General features: G+C 38.4%; 2 protein-coding genes across 2 annotated transcripts in view; both read left to right on the top strand.

Annotated features, from left to right (window-relative positions):
* The first annotated feature begins 5,003 nt into the window (after nt 1-5,003).
* Nucleotides 5,004-8,337, top strand: LOC138309725 (uncharacterized). Its single transcript, XM_069250943.1, has 7 exons — nt 5,004-5,409; nt 5,924-5,989; nt 6,136-6,324; nt 6,569-6,640; nt 6,841-6,969; nt 7,264-7,434; nt 7,812-8,337. Exons 1-7 carry the CDS (start codon nt 5,308-5,310, stop codon nt 7,980-7,982), a joined length of 900 nt encoding a protein of 299 aa, XP_069107044.1. The 5' UTR covers nt 5,004-5,307; the 3' UTR covers nt 7,983-8,337.
* Nucleotides 8,338-8,428: 91 nt separating this feature from the next.
* LOC138308625 (X-ray repair cross-complementing protein 5-like) overlaps nt 8,429-22,353 on the top strand; it is a 28,156-nt gene continuing 14,231 nt past the window's right edge. Inside the window, exons 1-5 of the mRNA XM_069249667.1 lie at nt 8,429-8,437; nt 9,016-9,129; nt 9,627-9,810; nt 10,016-10,088; nt 21,920-22,081. Coding sequence (XP_069105768.1) covers nt 8,429-8,437; nt 9,016-9,129; nt 9,627-9,810; nt 10,016-10,088; nt 21,920-22,081 — 542 coding nt within the window. The remainder of the gene's footprint in view (nt 8,438-9,015; nt 9,130-9,626; nt 9,811-10,015; nt 10,089-21,919; nt 22,082-22,353) is intronic.

Here is a 22,353-nt window from a genome sequence, read left to right as displayed (position 1 = left end):
TAAAAGAAAATAAATCTAACAGCTGTCGTGAAATGAGTTTTTATTTAAAGTTGTTGCTTCATGGAATAGCCTATGTGATAATGATTTTTAAAGTGATTCATAAATAGTGACAAAAAAATGTTAATTTCATTCTAGTTTTTTTTTTCTGATTATTTTTTTTCATCATTGTTTTGAAACCAAAGACCACAATCTATGTACATAATAATACTGTCAGAAACCCACGTGTGAACTCGTTTTTCATTCATTTTTTTATGTATTTTGTTGTCATGATGTGATGTTTACGTAGAGTCTACACGTGTAAGGAAATGACCATTCTGAGTCTAGCTGGAAAATTACAAGGACGCGTGGACACCTAATATCATAGTCATTTGTGTGTGAAAATGATCATATTTCAAAACTTTTCGAAATCTGCTACTTCGTATGCAGTGCACGTGTCCTCAGTATCTGGAAATATTTAGATATGTTTCCACAGTTCTCATTGGCTAAGGGGATATTTAGCATATCAATTATTTAATAAGTTGATATTACTGTAGCTATTATACTACACTTGTAAACTCACATATGTCTGAACGGCCGAGTTCCTCAGGGTGGTGACCTAAGACCATCAGTCTTCTTCTGCTTATAACCTTGAAAACATTAACTATTTCTTTAATAATTGGCAAATAACTCATGTTTCTCCTTGTATGATATATTTCATTGAAAGCATTAATCAATTATATACATGTATCCGACATTCGTAGCACTAGGGTACGTGTGTCAAGCAGATCATATGATCTTCCGGTTTAAAGCATTGTTCTGTGTTTCGATCTACAGTGTATATACCGTCGATTTTCATGACAATCTTGTAGTAAAAAACACCCCCAAATTCCTCAAAATAATGTAATGTTATTTAATTTAGTTTATATAGTTATCTATTAATTGTATTTATTCACTCTTCACTTATTTTTTTTTTTAATTTTATTTTCTTGGTTTGGTTTGTTTCGATTTCAGTTTTTTTTGTCATCCAATCATTTAAATATATATTCATTACTATCATATTTGGATAGCTCCAAATCGGGAAATCATTTATCTTTATTTTGCTAAACAAAATATCTGAACGTGACTTCAAACAAGCACCCGCTAAAAGTTTAATGCAAGTTTGTTGTGGCTGATTGACAGATTCAGGGTATTGTCTCTCCAGATTCTCCAAAGGACACAATCATTATAATTGTTTGACAATTTTAAGATTCAAAATTACCAGAAACATATATTACATAGAGATTGGAAACTCCGCTTCTTTGTCTTTGTTGACAGGCAGAGGGACCTCCGGTTTATAGGCATTTTGCCTTGGCTAACTTCTTTTAAGTGTATTATTTTAAACATGATATTTTTTAGCATCAACACAAAAGTTAAAACATAATATCATGGTTTGATGTGATTCAGTTTTTTCCCGATTGACTGTGTTATTTAATTACGATTTTTGAAAGCATGAAAATAAGCAAATTTTCCTGGTTTTTCGAAAAAATCAGGCATTCAAAAAAACCGGAAGTGCGTTTTATTTTATTAATAAATAAGTTAAAATATTACTTTTTTTCTATCCAAAATCGTACTCAAACTAAGCACATCTGAAAATTACTGAACTTTTGCAACATATCAAAGTTATTCTTACTATATTCAACTATTTAGAGTTTTATCTTAACACCCCCCATGCACATACAGAGGTACATCTGCCGATTCGTAGAAATGGAGGAGTTGCCAATCTCTATGTATATATATGTTTATGAAAATACGACCAAAACACCCAACACATGAAGACATTAAATATGTTTTTTAGTCTGTTGTATTATAGAAAATAGCTAAATAATTCTATCCATTCATATTTCATTAAAACTAAGTTTAATACACATGTAAGTCCAACTGTACTTTTTACCCGCCTATACACTTCTGTTCAAAGGGACGTAATTCAGCAAAAAGTGAAAGGATCCCATTTAGTATGCTAGAGTTACCTCGCTTCTTATCTTCTCATTGCCTCCAAAAATTAAAAACAAACCACAGGCGTTTGGCTCTACTATAGACATATATAAATAATACTCGTGTCATGGAGAGAAAGAAAAATGTCTTTAGAGCCAAACGCCTCTGAACAAACCGCTGTGGGAGACCTCGATAGTCTCCGCTCTATTAATATTATTTTAGTATTTGTATTTTTTCTATTGTTAATTTCTATAATCACGTGATCATCGTGTTAGTTTTTAGACCTGTGTGCATTGATAAAAAGCGGAGTAACATTGCAAAAATTCGGCAGATCTATTTTCTCTACTCGCGTAGGATTTATGCCATGGTGTATTTACTATTTTATCTGATATATCTGCTATAGCAGGTGACTATAATCCCCGTTTGGCAACAAATTGACTTGGAATGAGAATCTCAACCTACGCCGTCAATTGTATTACTTGCAAATTTATTGTAATACAACCCCAATTGAAAATAAGCATATTAATTCATAACGTTTAAACTAGTAACTTATTGCGTGTTCAACATATTCTCTCGATACGTGATACAGAAATGCACGAAGACAATACATGTTGTCAACATAATATAACGTATCACTATGAAACATGCTGTTCCGTCATGCTTAGACCATATACAATAACAATAGGATTTATGGATTGTGCATTTTAAATTTCTCTGTTTGCTCGTGAAACAATATAAATAAGACATTAGTCAGCCGGCACAAAATTATCAGTCAGCTACCATATGTGAACGACAAGAACTATATACCTGTGATGTAACCATCGTGACACTTATATGCGCGTGACAGCTAATTAAAGTTAATCGTGACGTTCAAAAGTTTAGGCCGAATGCATAACAACAAAAAGGATGCCTGTATATGGAAGACATAGAACGCACATTTTAAGAAACAAGAATGAAGCATGTTGACGTTCGTCTATCAGTTGAGCGCAGCAACGGAAATTTAATCGAAACAACATTAACAGAATTTCACCGTGCGAAATTCAAAGACGATATAAGGTAAGTTACTTGTTAAAAACTGGTGTACGAATGAATGTTTTTAATTTGTTTTTGTAACTTGTCTAATATTGATGTAGTTACTTTGTTACTATTCATTGTGTTTCAAATTATTTCGAAGACATGTTAATTGCGCACTGAAACGCGATAATTAACATTAAAAACAAGAATATTATTTGGCTGTGCTATTGTACTATTAATTATAATTCATAATAATAAAATTACTGAATTTTTTATTCATGATAAAAATCTATAAATGCTAATTATATGAAGCAGCTATTTAATTAAGAACTTCCTTTTTGAATTCAAAGAGGTACAGAAAAACTGTCCGTATATATCCGATGAACAATTTTAATACATACCTAGACCTGTTTACTAGTATTTATCAATGTTTCCGGCTGTACTTCGAGTTATCGATCGTTGTTCATTGAAACATTTGAGAGTGTATAAGCTTGTTTCTTAAAAGAAGTATACTAAAACCCGGTTACAACGAACCTATCTCTGGGGACCAGAAGTAATCACTTCGTTATAATAATAGTTCAGTTATACACATATATTGCAAGTTAACATCCACTGTACATGCAGGTAACTTAGTCTTTATTCTCACCAAGGTCTGGGATGTTGAACAGACGAATTGTGTAATCTGACCTTTTGACTGGAAATCAAAGTTAACAAATCGTTATCACGTTAAATATGGGTTGCTAGCGTGTTTGTTCATAAACAATCAGTGGGGTAGGATAGTTGAAAACGTAATGGGAGCAAAAGGTCATCATTATTATTGTAACCACCAACCTCCTCGCGACGTCACCTCATCAGGAGGAGATTAATTCAACAACACAACTATACATTGACTTTATTTATCTATTTTCATCCGAAAAACATTAAAATCATATATCCTGTGCTACACCAATTTATAGTTTATTTAGGTTCGATAATAAGCGATTCTTAACGGAACTTAAGCAAACTTTGCCAAACTTTGCGTGGGAGCGCCGAAGGGGCGAGATTTTGGGGTCTTGGGGTTCGACATCGGAAAAATATATTTTGATGAGATTTTGTGATTGCCCGAAAGAACGAGTTTATCGGTGTTTGGGGTCGGGGGTCATACCCCCGGGAAAAAACCTTACGATTTCTAGAATGACTAAGTATGAGTGTTCTGCGATGCTACTTTGATGACTTTGCGAGCACCCGAAGGCGCGAGATTGTGGTTGTTTGGGGGTAACAGGCGGGTCTCCCCACGGGAAAAAAAAATAGATTTAGAATGGCTTGAGTTGACCGCCTTTTTACAATGTATTTTAATGCAATTTTAAAGAGTTCTTACCATGAATTTTTTTTTCGATTTAAAGTAACCTGCATTTATAAATGATACTTGTGATAATTGTGTCGTCATATCATTGTGCAACCCCTGCACCAACGCTTCCTACGGTCCCTGAACATGTTTTCACACTGTGTGGTCTAGTCCGATTAGATACTACAATGCTCATATATGTCGTAACCAGGAAATAAGGTTTACGCCAAGGAGTGTGCGTTTTGACCTTTGTTTTAATACTGTTGAGATGAGACGTTTTTATTAAACAATATGAATTGTCAAAGTATTCAGACTAGGTAGGCTGTTGCCTTGTAATTCGAATTATTTTTAGATAATTGTTAAATTTGTGTGAACGCACAACGTTACACGAAGTGCGGTGTGCGCATGAAGTCTGTGCGATGTTGTCGGTACGGCTATATCGTGCATGCAGGATGAGCGATGGAAACGGCTTCTGTGCGAGAGCGATTGTTGTTGACGCATAAGAAATTGCAAAAGGAAATTGAGTATGCATCGTAAGCATATGTTGGTTGGGTTTTATTCAAAGCTTACAAAGTATCACGTAGACGAACTTTTGTCCGTGCAGTACCTATATAGCTAAACATCATCATGACTACTCAGCAAGCATTCTATTATGTAAAAAACCCATCCATTTCTCTTTAAACCGGCGACTTACATGGTTCTCTATTTCCGACTGCTAACGTCCCAAAATCTGCGGTGTATGGTGTGCGGTACGAAACGCATAAAGATGCGATCTGTACGATATTATGTGCGCACACGATCCAAACCGCACAAATCGCTCATCGTTGAAACACCGCAAACAGTGTAGCATTTGTGATCCCATAACTGTACAAACATGTACATGCTTTCCATTCCTTCATTAACTATATTCAATTTTCTAACATTATCGCTTCATTGAGACAATACGTTTTTTGTAACAGAATGTTATACCAAGCCAAAAGCAATGCAGTCCGAGACCAGGATGGATACAAAAGAGGGTCATGGTGTCCGTGTGTCAACCGTCAAAATATCCGGCACCACTTGACCTTGGAAGTCTCGTGCTTGACCCAAGGTCAGACTCAAGAGCAGTCAACAGAAGCAAGGTAAGCACGAATCCTGATATAAAACTGAGTTAAGTTTAACAGTTTTGTCTATAAAATACAACCATGAGTCAATGTCTTTAGAGCCAGTGGTCTTTCTGCACAGGCCAAGTTGTGTTGAAATTGGTCATTTTGGACCACAAGAACTGTTGTTAGTGTGTTTGTGATCTTAATACATTTGTACAGAGGTGGTCGCTCACAAAGGTTTTACTGTATCTGAAATAGAGAAGAGTTACCTTAACTCTAGAACCCTTGTTATCATACTGGTGTCTAGCCAGGGTTTCTTTAGGTTTGAGAAACATTTGTTAACGTAAAGTTCAGTATCTTTTCGAATTGTAAAAGATGGAGTATTTTGTAAAAAAAAAAGCAAATTTCAACATAATGTATGCAATTTGTTTTTACCTTAAGAATGCACATGCTAAAATTTGTCTGACAAACAAGTTCACTAAAAAATCTCAATTTAGTCACTCATTATTAGAATAAAACACGTAATCAAGATTGTCCATCTGTTTCACAGACATTCCGGAGAAACATGATACAAGAAAAGTTCCTTGTGATGACCTGCAAGCCCACACCTGTACAGGTAAACACTATGTTTATATAACGAGTATCTATTTTCTGTATTACATATTGTTATTGTACAGGTTTCTCGTTCATTACTTTTTCTATTACTGTCTGCAAATCGTCAAAAATATGATGCTAAAACAAAAGATAAATTATTCTTTCCAGAGAAACATAGTTCACGATCTTCTTGGACCCGGTACATTTGGGGACGTCCCCCGGTTACCATCAATGTTGGATGAAGAAAATCTCATTGCACTTGCTCTGGATTTCCAAAGCCTTGATGAAGCAAGACGACTGAGACCGTCTGTATTAATTGAACCGTGGATGTTTGGTCTAAGTTGTTCACCACGACAGGTAGAGCTGAAATATTTTTGTTTGTGTATATGTATAATGAATCAGCGTATTGAAGATATAATTTTCAAACGAGTAATGATAGATATTTCAAATTCAAAGAACTTCAGTATTGTTATCTAAAGATACTATATATATATAGCTATTACCTATAAAAAATACGCTGTGCATGGATATCAAATGAGCTGTTTGGTAAGTAAATTGTCAAATATACCATATTAAAAGAAATACTGATTAATTTCTTTAGAGAGACGAAGAAGGAAGCCAGTCTGTTCTTATTGAACCATGGATGTTTAGTCCGAGTTTTTCACCACGAGAGGTACAGCTGAAATATTTCATTTTTTTTCCAAAGATAAATTATGCAAATTGAAATTTTAAAACTTTCGCGCTTCTGATATAGCCTAATGTGATTCTTAACCTGTATCCGTTGATAAGAAAATATAATTTTATTTGTTTTTCCAATTTATATAAACTTAAAAACCGGTAAAAACAGGATGTTGACCATTTTTATTTTTCCAGGTGAACATTGCACCAGAGATATCTGATGAAACAAGTGTTGTGTACTCTGAAGGCAGTTCTTTGGTTGGTGTAGACAGTTTAACATCATTATCTGCAGCCAGCAGTGTTTTGTCTACAAGTCCCTATTCCGTAAGTATTATTAATCTTCTCGGAACAAATGTAATGTAGGTCAATTAATAAGATAAGTACGCCCCGCGTATTTATAATTTCATAGCAAATTCGCTGCAATTTAGTCATATTTTTAGTATTTAGACAAAAGCGAAAACGGCAAACGTTTAACCAAGATGTTTATAAGAAAAATCAAAGGAGATAAAAGCAATATCATAATAATGTGATTGCTTACAGTAATGCATTAAATTAACTTAAAAAGAGGTGGGATGAATGACAAAATCTGTTGTTTTGTATGAATGCTTGCTTCTTCAGGTAATTACGACCCCAAGATCATCGCCATCGAGTAGATCATCCTTTGTTTTATCAAGTTCCTCTATGGTGGCTTCTTCCAGTGATCTTCATTATTCTGATGTGGAAAGTTATAGTTCTCACAGATCCACATCAGCATCAGGAAATTATGTGATTACTGGAAATCCCCACTCGGTATGTTAATGGTGGTCAACTGTTCAGTAAAATTACAAAAACTGAAACAAAACCATTTAATCAAAAATGCAAAGTATTCCGAAGTCTATGAATTAATTAAATTCGGAGGATTATATGGTTTTCACAGATAAGTATTGTATAGCTCAAGCCTTGTTGTTTGCTGCTATGTGTTTTCGTATATATATATATCTATGCATAGTTTCAAAATAAAAAAAATACATTAATGTGACAATTCCACGTTATAAACTGTAAATTGATGTTGTTGTTATTTTCAAAATGTTTGAAGATGGCGTTTTACCTTACCACTTCTGAAAAAAACGGATGTGGTATATGTTTCACAATACATGTAATAAGATATTGAATGTTTGACTCTTCAGGTAATTTTGACTCCAAGATCCTCGGCATCGAGTAGATCATCCATTGCGATACTGAATGCCTCTCTGGTGGCATCATCAACTGAGATTTATTATTCTGATGTGGAAAGTTCACACAGATCCACATCAGCACCAGGAAATGTGATTGCTGGAAGTTCACACGCGGTATGTTAATGTTGGTCAACTGTCCAGTGATATTAAAATGCATAAATAAACATGAACAAGAGAAATAATTGATCAATAATATAATTATTCGGATGATGATATGTTTTTAACAAACAAGTATAGCACAAGCTCTGATCGCTCGTTACCACGTGTTGTCTTATCATTGTGGATTGTTTCGAATTAAAATTATGTAAAAAGTTCAGTGACGTAACACGTACATATCATTATCAACTGTAAATTGATGAAATAGTTCAGACAATTCTAAAATGGTGAAAAATTGACATGTTGTATACTAATGGACTTTTGTATATTGTATATATTGGATTTTTTTAGATTTCCATGGCAGCAATAGAAAACGAGCTGATGGCGCTTATGGATTCGCCCCGTGTAGTGCACCAGCAAACTTCAACTAGCTTGTGTGGTATGTTTAGTCATGTGTAAACAAATGGAAGATCATGATTGATGTATAATGAAAGATAACATAAATCCTAGCTACATTCAAACAACAGGTATTGAAGTTAATTATTTTGTGGCGGTCATAGTGTTACTGTAAATAAGGCAAATTTGATTTGCTTGCGATTATTAATTATCTTCTGAGGAGATCAAAAGAGAAGTGTTCCTGCTAATAGATGGCAGAGCTTCAAGAACCATTAGAACTACAAATGGAGTGATAGGAAGTTTTATTTTAGAAGCTGAGTTTTAGGCATGGTTATCCGTCCACATACATGCATTGACACTTTGGTTATTTACTTTTATGACATACAAATTACTATTAAACCAGTATACTTAATTAATTGTATAAGGCCCCTTTGTATGTGATTTGAAATCAAAAGAAAATAAAACCACCATTTTCACATATTATGCAGTCATTTAATTTTATGTTAGTTTTATGAAAATCAGTTTTAAACTTCGTCTTTTAAGTTTAACACAAATTTTTACATTATGTTTTAGGAATACATGTAGATAAATTCACAAATAATCACGTTTTGTAACAGTTAGAAATTCTTGTACAATAATTTCAAAACATTGTTTAAATTTGCAGGAAGCCATTGCCATTGTGGTGGATGTCGGGCCGTCCATGAACCAGGCCCCGGCAGGGGAGACAACTTCACTACAGACGGCCATTGAGGCTATGACTATGATAGTCCAGAGAAAGGTAGATTTAAAGCTTGAAATTATTGTTTGCTTGGTTATATGCTATAAGTTGGCTAATTCACCCCCAATACATGGGGATTCACTTACTTCAAATGTTGGAACAGTTCATTTTGAATTTTCAGGAGTGAATAAGTTAATTTAGTTTATTTTTAATTGATGGACAGTACCTCTATAATACGATGTGTTGTGTGTAAGGTTTATGTCTATAATTAAAGTGACTGCTATATATATATATATTGATCAGTGAAGGTAAAACGTCTATCAGCAACTGAGTTAATGTGATGTACAGTCAAATCCAGTTATTACGAATTCCGGGAATTCTGATAATTAAATAATTTACAATCATAAACAATTATATGTGATGTAATTTGAAAATGTAAAAAAATAAATAGAAAACTGATATAAAAAAAAATATCGCTAACAAACCATTGTATTAATTTACCTAGATATAAAATGAGAAAATAATATCTTTTTCTGACTGCCTTCTTTGTTTGAAAGGTATTTGCAGAGTCTAAAGATGAAATTGCTGTGATATTGTTTGGGACAGCGGACACAGATAACCCTTTAGCTGACGGTGACAGTTATGAGAACATCACTATCCTACGCCCCCTAGGCGTGGCAGATTTTGACCTGCTCAACATTATCCAGAATGACATTCAAGCGAGCAACATTTCCGCAGATTGTATCCTTATCATGCTGTGAAAGTGAAAGACCATATGTTTTTAGAAATTTGTATGAGCATATTACAGAGTTATCTGCCTTAGCGGGTAGGTTTTGAGTATGACATCAGCAGCTTGCGAGTGTTACATGCTTCACAAAAAATGACATCACAGTGGATACCTACCCCTAAGGGCAGATAACTCTGTAATATGACTCCAATTCTACAGCCTCTCTGCACTCTGGTTCCTCTGAAAACGTTTCTATCGCAACCTACTCCAGCTTGGAAAACTCGCAAGGGAGGTAACTCAATTGTTATGAGATGTTTTCGGAAATACATTGCAAAACTTAAACATGGCAGATTTTATTTTTAGATTTTTTTATACAAATAAGCAGAAGTCGTGTAATGTGATTCAAATATACAGAGTTGAATACAATTATAAAGGGAAAAGCTGGAGTCCTTTTATATATATTTACATTTACTTGTCACAACTGACACTCAAATGATGTCACTAGTGTTAATGTGGTGACGTCAACTGATCACCGTCAAAATGGCTGTTCCATCTTGTGTATTAAGTCATCGTTGATAAACAGTTTTCCTTGTCTAGCTTAAACAATGTTAATGCAGAAACCCTAAAATGAGTTGATAATGTAAATATAAGCATTGGACAATCATATTTTATATAAATGAGCCTGGTCCGACCCCTAGGGGCTGAGAGGTGGGGCACAAAAGGGCAAAATTTTCTTATTTTTTAAGCTTTAAAATCCTACTCCTCCTTCATCCTTGGATGGATTTCATCTATATTTGGTTTGAAACATCATTGGGAAGGACAATCATATTTTATATAAATGAGCCTGGTCTGACCCCTAGGGGCTGAGAGGTGCGGCAAAAAAGGGCAAATTTTCTTATTTTAAGCTTTAAAATCCTACTCCTCCTTCATCCTTTGATGGATTTCATCCATATTTGGTGTGACACTTCATTAGGGAAGGACAATCATATTTTATATAAATGAGCTTGGTCGGACCCCTAGGGTCAGAGGGGCAGGGCCTCAAAAGGGCAAATTTCTTAATTTTAGCTTTAAAATCCAATACTCCTCCTTTATCCTTGGATGGATTTCATCCATATTTGGTGTGAAACTTCATCTAGGGAAGGAAAATCATATTTTATATATAATGAGCCTGGTCCGACCCCTGGGGTCAGAGGGGCGGGGGCCCCAAAAGGGCAAATTTTCTTAATTTTAGCTTTAAAAATCCTACTCCTCCTTCATCCTTGGATGGATTTCATCCATATTTGGTTTGAAAAACATCATTGGGGAAGGACAATCATATTTTATATAAATGAGCCTGGTCCGACCCCTAGGGGCTTCTGAGGGGTGGGGCTCCAAAAGGGCAAATTTTCTTATTTTAGCTTTAAATTCCTACTCCTCCTTCCTCCTTGGATGGATTTCATCCATATTTGGTGTGAAACTTCATTAGGGAAGGACAATCATATTTTATATAAATGAGCCTGGTCCGACCCCTAGGGCTGAGAGGTGGCGGCACCAAAAGGGCAAATTTTCTTAACTTTAGCTTTAAAATCCTACTCCTCCTTACATCCTTGTGTGAAACTTCATTAGGGAAGGACAATCATATTTTTATATAAATGAGCCCTGGTCCGACCCCTAGGGTCAAGAGGGGCGAGGCCCCAAACGGGCAAATTTTCTTAATTTTAGCTTTAAAATCCTACTCCTCCTTATCCTTGGATGGATTTCATCCATATTTGGTTTGAAACATCATTGGGGAAGGAAAATCATATTTTATATAAATGAGCCTGGTCCGACCCCCTAGGGGCTGAGGGGTTGTGCCCCAAAAGGGCAAATTTTCTTATTTTAGCTTTAAATTCATACTCCTCCTTCCTCCTTGGATGGATTTCATCCATATTTAGTGTGAAAAACATCATTAGGTAAGGACATTTCATATTTTATATAATTTGAGATAGGTCTGACCCCTAGGGGCTGAGGGGTGGGGCCCCAAAAGGGCAAATTTATCTTATTTTAAGCTTTAAAATTCTACTCCTCCTTCATCCTTGGATGGATTTCATTTATATTTAGTGTGAAACATCATTGGGCAAGGACAATCATGTTTTTATATAAATGAGCCTGGGTCCGACTCCTAGGGGCTGAGGGGATGGGGCCCCAAAAGGGCAAACTTTCTTATTTTAAGCTTTAAAATCCTACTCCTCCTTCATCCTTGGATGGATTTCATTTATATTTGGTGTTAAACATCATTGGGGAAGGACAATCATATTTTATATAAATGAGCCTGGTCCGACCTCTAGGGGCTGAGGGGTGGGGCCCCCAAAAGGGCAAATTTTCTTAATTTTAGCTGGCCCACTTCCTGTTTTCAGGTTTCACTCTCTGATCTCAAAGAAAATTGGTTATAGGGGTTTTTTTAATTGATGCCGAACAACGTGCAAACATTTTCGTAAAGATGTATTGTATTCCAAGATGGCCGCTGGCCCACTTCCTGTTTTAAGGTTTCAGTCTCTGATCTTATGAAAATTGGTCTATAGGGGTTTTAATTGATGCCGAACAACATGCAAAACATTTTCGTAAAAAGTTTGGTATTTCAAGATGGCTGCTGGCCCACTTCCTGTGTTGGGGTTCATTTCAGATCTCAATGAAAATTGGTCTAAAGGGGTTTTAATTGATTCAGAAGGGGGGAAACTTTAGGTGATGGGATGTCATGTAAGTATGGATGGGATGTCATGTAAGTATGGATGGGATGGTCATGTAAAGTATGGATGGGATGTCATGTAAGTATGGACATGGGATGTCATGTAAGTATGGATGGGATGTGTCATGTAAGTATGGATGGGATGTCATGTAAGTATGGATGGGATGTCTGTAAGTATGGATGGGATGTCATGTAAGTATGGACAGGATGTCATGTAAGTATGGATGGGATGTCATGTAAGTATGGATGGGATGTAATTTAGTATGTCAGATATGGATGGGATGTCATCTGTAAGTATGGATGGATGTCATGTAAGTATGGATGGGATGTCATGTAAGTATGGATGGGATTGTCTTGTAAGTATGGATGGGTGTCATGTAAGTATGGATGGGATGTCATTGTAAGTATGGATGGGATGTCTTGTAAGTATGGAGGGGATGTCATGTAAGTATGGATGGATGGGATGTCGATGTATGTATGGATGGATGGGATGTCATGTAAGTATGGACAGGATGTCATGTAAGTATGGATGGGATGTCATGTAAGTATGGATGGGATGTCATGTAAGTATGGATGGGATGTCATGTAAAGTATGGATGGGATGTCATGTAAGTATGGATGGGATGTCATGTAAGTATGGATGGGATGTCATGTAAGTATGGATGGGATGTCATGTAAGTATGGATGGGATGTCATGTAAGTTTGGATGGGATGTCATGTAAGTATGGATGGGATGTTCATGTAAGTATGGATGGGATGTCATGTAAGTATGGATGGGATGTCATGTAAGTATGGATGGGATGTCATGTAAGTATGGATTGGATGTCATGTAAGTATGGATGGGATGTCATGGTAAGTATGGATGGGTTGTCATGTAAGTATGGATGGGATGTCATGTAAGTATGGATGGGATGTCATGTAAGTATGGATCGGGATGTTATGTAAGTATGGATGGGATGTCATGTAAGTATGGATGGGATGTCATGTAAGTATGGATGGGATGTCATGTAAGTATGGATGGGATGTCATGTAAGTATGGATGGGATGTCATGTAAGTATGGCAGGGATGTCATGTAAGTATGGATGGGATGTCATGTAAGTATGGACGGGATGTCATGTAAGTATGGACTGGGATGTCATGTAAGTATGGATGGGATGTCATGTAAGTATGGACAGGATGTTATGTTAGTATGGATGGGATGTCATGTAAGTATGGATGGGATGTCATGTAAGTATGGAGGGATGTCATGTAAGTATGGACAGGATGTCATGTAAGTATGGACAGGGATATCATGTAAGTATGGATGGGATGTCATGTAAGTATGGATGGGATGTCATGTAAGTATGGATGGGATGTCATGTAAGTATGGAATGGGATGTCATGTAAGTATGGGATGGGATGTCATGTAAGTATGGATGGGATGTCATGTAAGTATGGATGGGGATGTCATGTATTGTATGGACGGGATGTCATGTAAGTATGGATGGGATGTCATGTAAGTATGGATGGGATGTCATGTAAGTATGGATGGGATGTCATGTAAGTATGGATGGGATGTCATGTAAGTATGGATGGGATGTCATGTAAGTATGGATGGGATGTCATGTAAGTATGGATGGGATGTCATGTAAGTATGGACAGGGATGTCATGTAAGTATGGATGGGATGTCATGTAAGTATGGATGGGATGTCATGTAAGTATGGATGGGATGTCATGTAAGTATGGACAGGATGTCATGTAAGTATGGATGGGATGTCATGTAAGTATGGACAGGGATGTCATGTAAGTATGGATGGGATGTCATGTAAGTATGGATGGGATGTCATGTAAGTATGGACGGGATGTCATGTAAGTATGGATGGGATGTCATGTAAGTATGGATGGGATGTCATGTAAGTATGGATGGGATGTCATGTAAGTATGGATGGGATGTCATGTAAGTATGGATGGGATGTCATGTAAGTATGGACAGGATGTCATGTACAGTATGGATGGGATGTCATGTAAGTATGGATGGGATGTCATGTAAGTATGGACAGGATGTCATGTAAGTATGGATGGGATGTCATGTAAGTATGGACAGGATGTCATGTAAGTATGGATGGGATGTCATGTAAGTATGGATGGGATGTCATGTAAGTATGGATGGGATGTCATGTAAGTATGGATGGGATGTCATGTAAGTATGGATGGGATGTCATGTAAGTATGGATGGGATGTCATGTAAGTATGGATGGGATGTCATGTAAGTATGGATGGGATGTCATGTAAGTATGGATGGGATGTCATGTAAGTATGGATGGGATGTCATGTAAGTATGGACAGGGATGTCATGTAAGTATGGATGGGATGTCATGTAAGTATGGATGGGATGTCATGTAAGTATGGACATGTATGTAAGTATGGATGGGATGTCATGTAGTATGGACGGGATGTCATGTAAGTATGGATGGGATGTCATGTAAGTATGGATGGGATGTCATGTAAGTATGGATGGGATGTCATGTAAGTATGGATGGGATGTCATGTAAGTATGGATGGGATGTCATGTAAGTATGGATGGGATGTCATGTAAGTATGGATGGGATGTCATGTAAGTATGGATGGGATGTCATGTAAGTATGGATGGGATGTCATGTAAGTATGGATGGGATGTCATGTAAGTTATGGATGGGATGTCATGTAAGTATGGATGGGATGTCATGTAAAGTATGGATGGGATGTCATGTAAGTATGGATGGGATGTCATGTAAGTATGGATGGGATGTCATGTAAGTATGGATGGGATGTCATGTAAGTATGGATGGGATGTCATGTAAGTATGGATGGGATGTCATGTAAGTATGGATGGGATGTCATGTAAGTATGGATGGGATGTCATGTAAGTATGGACGGGATGTCATGTAAGTATGGATGGGATGTCATGTAAGTATGGATGGATGTCATGTAAGTATGGACGGGATGTCATGTAAGTATGGATGGGATGTCATGTAAGTATGGATGGGATGTCATGTAAGTATGGATGGGATGTCATGTAAGTATGGACAGGATGTCATGTAAGTATGGATGGGATGTCATGTAAGTATGGATGGGATGTCATGTAAGTATGGATGGGATGTCATGTAAGTATGGACAGATGTCATGTAAGTATGGATGGGATGTCATGTAAGTATGGATGGGATGTCATGTAAGTATGGATGGGATGTCATGTAAGTATGGATGGGATGTCATGTAAGTATGGACGGGATGTCATGTAAGTATGGATGGGATGTCATGTAAGTATGGATGGGATGTCATGTAAGTATGGATGGGATGTCATGTAAGTATGGATGGGATGTCATGTAAGTATGGACAGGATGTCATGTAAGTATGGATGGGATGTCATGTAAGTATGGATGGGATGTCATGTAAGTATGGATGGGATGTCATGTAAGTATGGATGGGATGTCATGTAAGTATGGATGGGATGTCATGGATGTAAGTATGGATGGGATGTCATGTAAAGTATGGATGGGATGTCATGTAAGTATGGATGGGATGTCATGTAAGTATGGATGGGATGTCATGTAAGTATGGACGGGATGTCATGTAAGTATGGATGGGATGTCATGTAAGTATGGATGGGATGTCATGTAAGTATGGACAGGATGTCATGTAAGTATGGACAGGATGTCATGTAAGTATGGACAGGATGTCATGTAAGTATGGACAGGATGTCATGTAAGTATGGATGGGATGTCATGTAAGTATGGATGGGATGTCATGTAAGTATGGACGGGATGTCATGTAAGTATGGATGGGATGTCATGTAAGTATGGACAGGATGTCATGTAAGTATGGATGGGATGTCATGTAAGTATGGATGGGATGTCATGTAAGTATGGATGGGATGTCATGTAAGTATGGATGGGATGTCATGTAAGTATGGATGGGATGTCATGTAAGTATGGACGGGATGTCATGTAAGTATGGACGGGATGTCATGTAAGTATGGATGGGATGTCATGTAAGTATGGATGGGATGTCATGTAAGTATGGACAGGATGTCATGTAAGTATGGATGGGATGTCATGTAAGTATGGATGGGATGTCATGTAAGTATGGATGGGATGTCATGTAAGTATGGACAGGATGTCATGTAAGTATGGACAGGATGTCATGTAAGTATGGACAGATGTCATGTAAGTATGGATGGGATGTCATGTAAGTATGGATGGGATGTCATGTAAGTATGGATGGGATGTCATGTAAGTATGGATGGGATGTCATGTAAGTATGGATGGGATGTCATGTAAGTATGGACGGGATGTCATGTAAGTATGGACAGGATGTCATGTAAGTATGTGATGGGGATGTCATGTAAGTATGGATGGGATGTCATGTAAGTATGGATGGGATGTCATGTAAGTATGGATGGGATGTCATGTAAGTATGGATGGGATGTCATGTAAGTATGGACAGGATGTCATGTAAGTATGGATGGGATGTCATGTAAGTATGGACAGGATGTCATGTAAGTATGGATGGGATGTCATGTAAGTATGGATGGGATGTCATGTAAGTATGGATGGGATGTCATGTAAGTATGGATGGGATGTCATGTAAGTATGGACGGGATGTCATGTAAGTATGGATGGGATGTCATGTAAGTATGGATGGGATGTCATGTAAGTATGGATGGGATGTCATGTAAGTATGGATGGGATGTCATGTAAGTATGGATGGGATGTCATGTAAGTATGGATGGGATGTCATGTAAGTATGGACAGGATGTCATGTAAGTATGGATGGGATGTCATGTAAGTATGGATGGGATGTCATGTAAGTATGGATGGGATGTCATGTAAGTATGGACGGGATGTCATGTAAGTATGGATGGGATGTCATGTAAGTATGGATGGGATGTCATGTAAGTATGGATGGGATGTCATGTAAGTATGGACAGGATGTCATGTAAGTATGGACAGGATGTCATGTAAGTATGGATGGGATGTCATGTAAGTATGGACAGGATGTCATGTAAGTATGGATGGGATGTCATGTAAGTATGGATGGGATGTCATGTAAGTATGGATGGGATGTCATGTAAGTATGGATGGGATGTCATGTAAGGATATGGATGGATGGATGTCATGTAAGTATGGATGGGATGTCATGTAATTATGGATGGGATGTCATGTAAGGTATGGACAGGATGTCATGTAAGTATGGATGGGATGTCATGTAAGTATGGATGGGATGTCATGTAAGTATGGACAGGATGTCATGTAAGTATGGACAGGATGTCATGTAAGTATGGATGGGATGTCATGTAAGTATGGACAGGATGTCATGTAAGTATGGACAGGATGTCATGTAAGTATGGATGGGATGTCATGTAAGTATGGACCAGGATGTCATGTAAGTATGGATGGAATGTCATGTAAGTATGGACAGGATGTCATGTAAGTATGGATGGGGAATGTCATGTAAGTATGGATGGATGGGACATGTCATGTAAGTATGGATGGGATATGTAAGTATGGATGGGATGTCATGTAAGTATGGATGGGATGTCATGTAAGTATGGATGGGGATGTCATGTAAGTATGGACAGGATGTCATGTAAGTATGGATGGGATGTCATGTAAGTATGGATGGGATGTCATGAAAGTATGGACAGGATTAGTATGGATGTATGGATGTCATGTAAGTAAGTATGGACAGGATGTCATGTTAGTATGGATGGGATGTCATGTAGTATGGATGGGATGTCATGTAAGTATGGATGGGATGTCATGTAAGTATGGATGGGATGTCATGTAAGTATGGAAGGGATGTCATGTAAGTATGGATGGGATGTTCATGTAAGTATGGATGGGATGTCATGTAAGTATGGATGGGATGTCATGTAAGTATGGATGGGATGTCATGTAAGTATGGATGGGATGTCATGTAAGTATGGATGGGATGTCATGTAAGTATGGTGGATGGGATGTCATGTAAGTATGGATGGGTCATGTAATATGGTAATGGATGTAAGTATGGGCGGGATATCATATCCCCTATGTCTTGGAAACCTCCAAGGGTCCTTTTGTATGGACGTTGTCTATCTCAAATTATGTGCATGGACAGGATGTCATTTAAGTTTTTGTATGGATATTGATGTCATGTAAATTTGGACTCAAATGGCATGTAAATATGTTTATGCGCTGTCATGTAAGTATGGGATGGGATGTTCATGTAAGTATTGTTGGGGATGTGGATTTCATGTTAAGTATGGCGACAGGGATATCAGGTGATGGAAGTATGGTCATGGATGGACATGGTAGCGTATGCCATGGCGTCCGGGATGTCCGTGTAAGTATGGAATGGTCCGTGTCCGTCGTAAGTATGGATGGACGTCCGATTCCGTCGTATGATATTCGCTGGTATAACGCTGGTCCTTTCAACAAAATTTGGGCTACTAACTGAAAATTGTACAAATGATGGGGCTGACCCCCCAGGGGCGGGGCCAAAAGGGGTCAATTTGGCTATTTCCATATAAACGACTTCTTCTCTGAAACCAAGCATGGGATAGCACCCATAATGCAATGGTAGCATCCTTATAGGGTGGGGATTCAAAATTGTACAAATGATGGGGCTGACCCCCCGGGGGCCTGAGGGGCGGGGTCAAATGGGGTCCATTTGGCTATTTCCATATAAACGACTTCTTCTCTGAAACCAAGCATGGGATAGCACCCATAATGCAATGGTAGCATCCTTATAGGGTGGGGATTCAAAATTGTACAAATGATGGGGCTGACCCCCCGGGGGGCCTGAGGGGCGGGGTCAAATGGGGTCAATTTGGCTATTTCCATATAAACGACTTCTTCTCTGAAACCAAGCATGGGATAGCACCCATAATGCAATGGTAGCATCCTTATAGGGTGGGGATTCAAAATTGTACAAATGATGGGGCTGACCCCCGGGGGCCTGAGGGGCGGGGTCAAATGGGGTCAATTTGGCTATTTCCATATAAACGACTTCTTCTCTGAAACTAAGCATGAGATAGCACTCATAATGCAATGGTAGTATCGTTAAAGGGTAGGAATTAAAAATTGTACAAATGATGTGGTTGACCCCCCGGGGGCCTGAGGGGCGGGGTCAAAAGGGGTCAATTTGGCTATTTCCATATAAACAACTTCTTCTCTGAAACCAAGCATGGGATAGCACCCATAATGCAATGGTAGCATCCTTATGGGTACTAACTGAAAATTGTACAAATGATGGGGCTGACCCCCCAGGGGCCTGAGGGGCGGGCAAAAGGGGTCAATTTGGCTATTTCCATATAAACGACTTCTTCTCTGAAACCAAGCATGGGATAGCACCCATAATACAATGGTAGCATCCTTATAGGGTGGGGATTCAAAATTGTACAAATGATGGGGCTGACCTCCCGGGGGCCTGAGGGGCGGGGTCAAATGGGGTCCATTTGGCTATTTCCATATAAACGACTTCTTCTCTGAAACCAAGCATGGGATAGCACCCATAATGCAATGGTAGCATCCTTATAGGGTGGGGATTCAAAATTGTACAAATGATGGGGCTGACCCCCCCGGGGCCTGAGGGGCGGGGTCAAATGGGGTCAATTTGGCTATTTCCATATAAACGACTTCTTCTCTGAAACCAAGCATGGGATAGCACCCATAATGCAATGGTAGCATCCTTATAGGGTGGGGATTCAAAATTGTACAAATGATGGGGCTGACCCCCCGGGGCCTGAGGGGCGGGGTCAAATGGGGTCCATTTGGCTATTTCCATATAAACGACTTCTTCTCTGAAACCAAGCATGGGATAGCACCCATAATGCAATGGTAGCATCCTTATAGGGTGGGGATTCAAAATTGTACAAATGATGGGGCTGACCCCCCGGGGGCCTGAGGGGCGGGGTCAAATGGGGTCAATTTGGCTATTTCCATATAAAAGACTTCTTCTCTCAAACTAAGCATGAGATAGCACTCATAATGCAATGGTAGTATCGTTAAAGGGTAGGAATTAAAAATTGTACAAATGATGTGGCTGACCCCCCGGGGGCCTGAGGGGCGGGGTCAAAAGGGGTCAATTTGGCTATTTCCATATAAACGACTTCTTCTCTAAAACCAAGCATGGGATAGCACCCATAATGCAATGGTAGCATCCTTATAGGGTGGGGATTCAAAATTGTACAAATGATGGGGCTGACCCCCGGGGGCCTGAGGGGCGGGGTCAAATGGGGTCAATTTGGCTATTTCCATATAAACGACTTCTTCTCTGAAACTAAGCATGAGATAGCACTCATAATGCAATGGTAGTATCTTTATAGGTTGGGGATTCAAAATTGTACAAATGATGTGGCTGACCCCCGGGGGGCCTGAGGGGCGGGGTCAAAAGGGTTCAATTTGGCTATTTCCATATAAACGACTTCTTCTCTGAAACCAAGCATGGGATAGCACCCATAATGCAATGGTAGCATCCTTATAGGATGGGGATTCAAAATTTTACAAATGATGGGGCTGACCCCCAGGGGGCCTGAGGGGCGGGGTCAAAAGGGGCCAATTTGGCTATTTCCATATAAACGACTTCTTCTCTGAAACTAAGCATGGTATAGCACCCATAATGCAATGGTAGCATCTTTATAGGGTGGGGATTCAAAATTGTGCAAATGATGGGGCTGACCCCCAGGGGGCCTGAGGGGCGGGGTCGAAAGTGGCCAATTTGGCTATTTCGTTATAAACGACTTCTTCTCTGAAACTAAGCACGGTATAGCACCCATAATACAATGGTAGTATCCTTATAGTGTGGGAATTCAAAATTGTGCAAATGATAGGGCTGACCCCCCGGGGGCCTGAGGGGCAGGGTCAAAAGTGGTCAATTTCCATATAAATGACTTTTTCTCTGCAACTTAACATGGGATTACGCTCATAATGCAATGGTTACATCCTTATAGGGTTTGGATTCAAAATTTTGCAAATGATGGGGCTGACCCCCCGGGGGCCTGAAGGGTGGGGTCAAAAGGGGTCAATTTAGCTATTTCCATATAAACGACTTCTTCTCTGCAACTAAGAATGGAAGAGCACTTATAATGCAATGGTAGCATCCTTATAGGGTTGGGATTTGAAATTGTACAACTGATAGAGCTGACCCCCGGGGCCTTAGACGGCAATAGATGCGAGGTCAAAAGGTCAATTAGGCTACTATTTTCATATAAATTACTTTGTCTCTGAACCTATGTATTGGATAGCATATTTGTATGGTATCAATAGCATCATTGTATGGTTGTGATTCAAAATTAAACTTTGGGAGTCAATTTTGCTTATTTTTCTAATTGTCTGAGTCTTGTGATAATTACTAACAAAAAACAGGGTGAGCGATACAGGCAGCATTTTAGTGATTTTTATTGTTTGATGTTTGTTATAGTGGACCTAGCTTAGACGATGATGACGATAATGACAGTGAAAAACCTGGACCAAGTACAATGTCTAATGGTCATCGTAAAGAGCGCACGGCCCAACAGAGAGCAGGAGAAGCCATGCTGCGTCATATCCTACAGGAAGTCGATGGAGAGTGTTACAGTTTTAAGTACGTATTAATATAAGACTCTGTCATTTGTGGATATGAAGGATAGGGGTATTCTTCCCAAGGCCAGGGTTACAAAATGTTGTAAATCCTGAGGCTTGTGATCCAGAAAGTAGAATAATCCCCATCATTCATATCTGCATATGAAAGAGTATTATTTTTCTCACAACTCAACATTTTATTGCAATTTTACTACTATGATTTTCTGCCATTTTGAAATTAATTCCAAAAAACCTGACTACAAGCCAATTCTGCATACATGAAAATTGCTTGTT

This window comes from Argopecten irradians, chromosome 15 (assembly GCF_041381155.1).
Source record: "Argopecten irradians isolate NY chromosome 15, Ai_NY, whole genome shotgun sequence".
NCBI classification, from domain to species: domain Eukaryota; kingdom Metazoa; phylum Mollusca; class Bivalvia; order Pectinida; family Pectinidae; genus Argopecten; species Argopecten irradians.
This window is presented reverse-complemented; position numbering and strand designations above follow the sequence as displayed.

What these genes read in the sequence shown, in the direction of transcription:
- LOC138309725 (XM_069250943.1), top strand. Translation starts at nt 5,308, where the DNA reads ATGGTGTCCGTGTGTCAACCGTCAAAATATCCGGCACCACTTGACCTT. An exon ending in TAAGTTGTTCACCACGACAG is followed by an intron (nt 6,325 to 6,568) that starts GTAGAGCTGAAA and finishes TAATTTCTTTAG; the next exon opens with AGAGACGAAGAAGGAAGCCA. An exon ending in CGAGTTTTTCACCACGAGAG is followed by an intron (nt 6,641 to 6,840) that starts GTACAGCTGAAA and finishes TTATTTTTCCAG; the next exon opens with GTGAACATTGCACCAGAGAT.